Genomic DNA, 6,164 nt, shown 5'->3' with positions numbered 1-6,164 from the left:
TGAACCCTCTTCATGTCTTGACCATGGAATTAGTTTTTGCCTATGGACCACTTGAGGTTCATCCAGCCTTTTTACACAAATCTGCAAGTGATGCAGTTATCGGTGTAAACTCTCATTTACCTTGACGAGAAAAGACAGTATTTCCTCCCACACAATCAACAGAATTTTTTCTTGAACAATGATGAAATTAAAAAGAGAACCAAGGAGTAACAGAGCAGTTTGTTTATATCCCTTCTGGTTTTGGTAACAAAGGCTGAATAGAAGTTCCTCTTTAGAAGGGCAAGTCTCCTCCTCTGAACAATTAACGGTCTTACTCTTTTCGCTCTCTGAAAACAGCTTGCAGTGTTCTGATGTGTAAGCCTGCGTATGTAAACGTGACGCTGTGGTCATGGTTTATTGCCAAGTGTGCCTGTCGTCATTTTCTTTTGGTGAATTATCTTCTCTAAAAGTGAAGAACCAAAATCACAGTCCATCAGATCTCAAACCCTACGCTCGGCATCTCCTCGGTGTGGCACATGCCACTTTCTCTGGCATTTTAAGTTACTTTTACATTTTTGAGCTGTAAAGCATTTGCTGTATTGCAGCATTTTGTAGAAGTTACAGTAACTACATTTATGTGCCAAGTCTTTGAATTGTTGAATGCTTATTTATGCATTATATAGACACAACATTTGCAGAGGTTTAATGCACAATGACTTTTCATTTCTATTGCGCATAATCTAGTTTAGCTTTTCCAGAGATTTAGTTAGCAATTATGTTTAAAGGACTGATGTTAACATTTCTGAAACTTTATAATTTAATTAGTTGTCAGATTATCAAAAGGCATTGAGTTTGTGATAGACATTTAAATAAATGCAAAGTATATAGTCATGTTGATGGCTGTTATAACTATATTCTTTGCTTAAATTTGTACCTTCAGCTAGTCTCTTGCTGATGACTTTTGTACATTCTAGTTTTCATCTTCATTTTAAAAAGATGGGGGGGGTGGGGGAAGCAAACTGCTACTCTAAAACTATTTCTTTTGACTGGTGTAACATGCCATAACAATCACATTAGATATCTAACAAAAAGATGTAAGAAACCTTCTTTCCTTGTTTCTGCTCTTATTGAATTTTTATTAAATTGCTATAATTTTCCAGTGAACAGGTTCATCTACATCAAATGGATTTTCAGTCATGCATAAAAATCTAAAAGAGTTGTTTATGATTTTCAAAAGCATTATCTTTAACTGTATAAAGGCCTGTGACACCTCAAGAAAATATTAGAAGTAACTTACCGGATGATCCCTCTGCAGGTTGTTCCGCATCCACTGTTTCATTTCAGTAGCTACTTCAGGATTTGTCTTTTCTAGTTTGGTTAAAATTTTGTTCACGTGGTTCCTGGTGACCTGCAGAAGTTTCTCCATCGTAGGCCAGAGTTCATGAGGTTTAGACAGATCCAACACAAGAACCACAGCAAATGACCTATTCAAAAGGCATTATTCGGTCAAATCTTGGGTGTTTGAGACAATGAACGTTTTCATATGCAGCTGTGCCTGTAGTACAAATGCTGAAAGCAACAAACGAGAGACTACAAATGCTGACATAGATAGAATGACATGTGACAGCAGAGGAAGATGGCTTTGAAGGATACTCTGAAGACACCTTTCCCTTGTCTCTTGTTCAGAACTATTACTTGGGCAGCTTTCCATCAGAGGTTTGGGGGGGACTGTAGATACCAAACTTTGTCTCTGGAGGCTTTGCTTCAAAGCAGTAAAATACGCAAAGAGCCTGAGCCCATTTAGCTCCTTCCCTGTTTGACTGGACACGTCAGCCATCGGGTGTCCCTGCTATCCTGCAGCTCTACGGTCCCAGATGAAGTAAGGTTAGCAAATGGCTCAGATCTTTCCTGACCTGTCATGTATTACAAAGTTCCATACTTCCATTATTCTCTTGTAATATGGAATGGAAAGAAAATGGTTAAGAGCAATATAGTGGTTAAGGGCAAGCTCTCCTAGGAACAGAAAGCTTCACGTGTCAGAAGTGGGTCTTTTTATTCCTTCTTAGTCGCTCACTAAATAACGGCATCGTCTCAATTAGCCAAAAGAGTAGCAAAAGTACATGACAAAAATTGTATTCTTTCTTTTTTCCCCCCCCGGAAGTTAAAGCTCACTACCAAAGAAATGAAGCGATGCATCACAGTACAAAACGTATCTTCTGATCCTTTTCTCCCCTTCCAGTTTCAACTCCATCTTCCCTAACCAGGAAAAGAAACATTAAACACACCCCCCATCACCCACTCATTTCTTCATGCAACTCATTGTGCATTTCCTCCTCCTGTGCTATTCCATCACTTTTATGGGTTTTTCTCACTACGTTCTCTTAATTCTAAAGTCCTGATCCCTTCCGTCTCCAATAATTGCAATAGCTTTAGTCCCTGTCAGAAACACCATCTCTCTTGTATGATTTTTCTCATCAGATGGTAACTTCTCTTCCCAAAAAACCAAAGATTCTTTTTTGGTCACATTTTTTTGCCTTCTTTTTCATCCTACAATATTGCCCCTCACAGAGATGGCATCTATGTTTGCACACAGAAGGCAAAAGCAAGATTTGATTTTTTTGTATGCCCCCATGTTGCTTTTTCTGCTCTTTCATTAAGCATAAAGATACTGTGTATTCTCTATTTCTTGGTTTATCTACTTATTTCCTTCACGTTATCACTTTCTCTTGCTGGAGATTGCTGTGAACTTGGCTTGTTTGTGAGGAGACAGCCGTGAAAAGAAAGATCAAAGCAAAGTATCAATGGTATTACACCGATTTTTAGAAAAAAAAATGTTCTATCTTACATTTTCATAGAGTTTTCCACAATAAAAGCCTAGAGATTTACTTATGTTTGAAGGAAAGCTGAAATTACCTTTGGAATTGTAATGTTAATCACTTACCTTATGTTATTGCTAGTGATTGGTATTCGAATCAGTTCCAGTAGTGAGGTTCCACCACCTAGTTCCCAAAAATGAGCTACATTTTTAGGCTGTAAAAGAGTTTGTTTATGTTAGAAGAGTGTGCTTTCACACCACACCAAGAGATGATTTTCACCTTGCTTTTCATGCAAGACTCAGAACGAGAACGTGTATTATTTCACTAGTATTTTCTGAAAAACAAAACCAAATAAAAACCTCCCCATGTTCAAGACATCCCACACAACACTTTCGAAAGGCTCCTGGCGTGCCTGTGCCTATTGATGAATGGCTGCGGTGGAGTAAAGAAGGCAGGAAGCAGCATGACTAACGATAAACATAAACAATCCCCTTCTCTGCCCTGTCTTTTTGCTTACTGCAGCTCCAGACTAAGGCTTTTTGAGAAGCTTGCAACTGGGAAGGTGGTGAATCCCTACCTTCACATGTAGTTTCAGTGATTTTTATCTTTCAGAGTCAGATTTCCCAGTCCCTGTTTTTTCGGTAACAGAAAGAGCTGTTTCCTGCAGCAAGAGTTCCTGCTGCTGGGCAGGGCTGGGCTCTGACGCGAATGGCTGCAGTACTTCTCTTAACATCATCTGCGGGGCAAAATCTAGTGATGTGCACACGTGACCCAAAAACACAGTTATGATTTAACGTCCTCAAAGATGAGTGCTTCTCTCACCAAACCGGGTGCCAAGTTTCTTCATCAGTTCGTACTCATTTTGCAGTTTAAAGACAAAGTTAAAGGCACGTGTGTTATGTTACAGTGGGAAAACGAGCACTCAGACGTGACAAACGAGGTGGTTTTTATAGGTGAATCTGATGGCTTTGTGTTATACTTTGGTCTCTGATCTACTGTGGTTTAATGAGATGGAAATTGCAGATTAAAATACAAAATTTAATTTAAATTTATTTAAATTAATTTTATTATTAATTTAAATTAAATTCTAGTTAAAAAACCCTTTTTGTTTCAGAAACAATAAGCTAAAATCCCTGAGATTCCTACACATAAAAATAAAGCACAGATATTATTTTTATGTGTATGTATATAAAGATACGGTAAACTCCACTTTCTGGTACTCACTGTATTGTGTCCCCTCGCCCTTCTTCCAAAAGTATATTCCAAGGCTAATGTGGGCTTTGGAATCTCTTCCCTATGCAAGGAAAAATAACTTTGTTTTGTCGAGATCCCCTTAACAGAGAAACTTAACTTTACAGTTACTAAACGATATTTATCAGAAATTGGCTTAGAAACAGCAGGACAGAGAGGACACTTTAAGACAACAGGTCTCAGTCACTGAGGACAGGAGAAGCAGCACCAACCGGAACAGATGGTCATTTAAACTCTCTCACACTGGAGGAGAAAAGCTGAAGGGGTCAGACGACAGGTAGTGACGAAGGGAAATAAGTTTATCCATCAGTGATCAAGTGGTCACAGAATACATCATCCGTATTATGAATTATCAGACAGTGTGACTACTTACGTGAAATTCTAATCCACAGTTGAACTACTTTTAAAAGGTTAACACGTACCTCTCGAGGCACCTCAGTATAATAGTGGTCTTTCCCTGAAAATTAAAACCAAAGAAGAACCCTACTGTACTATCATTAGAGCAGAGAAGTTAAACAAAAAGCTACACGCAGCTCATTTCGCATTCCATTCATAGAGTACTGGAAAAGTGTACACTCATCTAACTGTTTGTAGCCTTCCAGTGGAACCTTAACTGCCAGCCTCCTGTCAGAATCGAGTTACACTGCCAATATTATAATTATAAACTACTAGAGACGACAAACAGAGTAACAGGAATGGTGTGCTTTTAAAATGAGACATTAGTGATCAACCTGGCCAACTCTGTTCAACAGTTTTTAATCATTAATAACTCATTTATCTAACATTTGGATTCCAGGGAAATTAATTATTACCAGTGAGATGGAAATCAAAAGAACGCTTAAAATACACATGCACAAACACAAAATCTGTCTTTATGCTGTTGACATTCAGACAGGAAGTACCATGCCAGGCTGAAGGGGCCAGTGCCTCTACAGTTTCCTCCCGTGTCCTTTCCTGTCTTGAAAATCTGTGAACTTCGGGTAAATCTGAAAAGTCATTCTATTTCTCTGAAAATTTTTAAAATTGCTGATTGGGAGGTTGCATATGCATCAACCCTTCCAAAACAGACACTGTGTTGACTCAGGTGGTCATAAAGGCAAATATTTCCTTATTTATAAATAAATGCTAACAGAAGAAAAAACCGAAATTATGAATGACCCAACTTACAGGACAATGAGTTAAAACAACCTCAGGCACGTGGACTCGTGACTCTGCAGTCACTGATAAGGCACGTTCAAATAGGACATTCCGAGCAGGATGTCGAGATCTCTACCTACCACCAAACTGGTATCAGGGCATTGAGACTGGATTGTCACCAGTGAAACCTTTACGAGGGGAAATGTGACATGTCAAACAATTAAAGTGAGTAGCACTATTTCCGGCAGTTACTTTTTTGAAACCAAACCTCAAGGAATTAGCACATCATTGGTAACAATGACTGAAGTTTTGACTCTCCAAGCCATAAACTTGAACTTCTGAATTATCAAGTCTAACTGGTCCACGCGCTGAGGAATGCCCTCCCTCTGCAGGCTGGGAACATGACCTATTTTGTCTTTAGAAGAATTAAGTGGACCTTAATATCTGAAAATATTTTCCCTGACACAAACAGTGTTAGAAATGGACAGAGTTGTACAGTTTTTCGCGTTACCCCATTTTTGTTTCCCATAAATAATACTGATTTTTCGCAAACTTCCGCACGCTTGCCATCATCGTCAGGGGTTTCTCTTTCTCTCTTCTGCACTTCAGCTATAGCAAGATCCCACAAAGTATCACTAATTGGAAAAAACAAGAGTGTCATTAGAGAAAAAACAATGGACCCCAGACCGTAATTCCTGGAAATACCTAAATGGATAAATGAGGGCTGTTGTAGTTTCTTATTACGGATTTTTATTATTATTATTGCACATCACATGCCCTCTGCTTGTCAAGGTACTTCTAACGAGACCATGTTCAGCTCAGTGCCCCAGAGCCCACTGATGCTCTGTAAACACCCGGGGGCTTTGCTCTGAGAGCGCTGCAGACACCTTTAAGCGGTTTTCGGGCGCTCACGGCTTTTCGCAGCGCCCCGCGGCCCAGGCGGGCCGACCTCGGGAGCCGGCAGCGCCCGGACGCCGCACG

The 6,164-nt window shown here is 39.5% G+C and overlaps 1 protein-coding gene across 1 annotated transcript in view; it reads right to left on the bottom strand.

The window, feature by feature from the left end:
- Positions 1 to 5,814, bottom strand: part of DYNC2LI1 (dynein, cytoplasmic 2, light intermediate chain 1) — a 15,766-nt gene extending 9,952 nt beyond the window's left edge. Inside the window, exons 1-5 of the mRNA XM_010132931.1 lie at positions 5,695 to 5,814; positions 4,469 to 4,503; positions 4,020 to 4,089; positions 2,921 to 3,009; positions 1,277 to 1,463 (exon numbers count right to left, since the gene is read on the bottom strand). Of these exons, the coding sequence (XP_010131233.1) occupies positions 1,277 to 1,463; positions 2,921 to 3,009; positions 4,020 to 4,089; positions 4,469 to 4,503; positions 5,695 to 5,712 (399 nt within the window). The 5' untranslated portion in view covers positions 5,713 to 5,814. The remainder of the gene's footprint in view (positions 1 to 1,276; positions 1,464 to 2,920; positions 3,010 to 4,019; positions 4,090 to 4,468; positions 4,504 to 5,694) is intronic.
- Between the last annotated feature and the right edge of the window lie 350 nt (positions 5,815 to 6,164).

Source organism: Buceros rhinoceros, unplaced genomic scaffold (assembly GCF_000710305.1).
Source record: "Buceros rhinoceros silvestris isolate BGI_N320 unplaced genomic scaffold, ASM71030v1 scaffold17033, whole genome shotgun sequence".
NCBI lineage: Eukaryota > Metazoa > Chordata > Aves > Bucerotiformes > Bucerotidae > Buceros > Buceros rhinoceros.
Note: the sequence above shows the minus strand (reverse complement) of the source record. Positions and strands in the feature narration are given on the sequence as shown.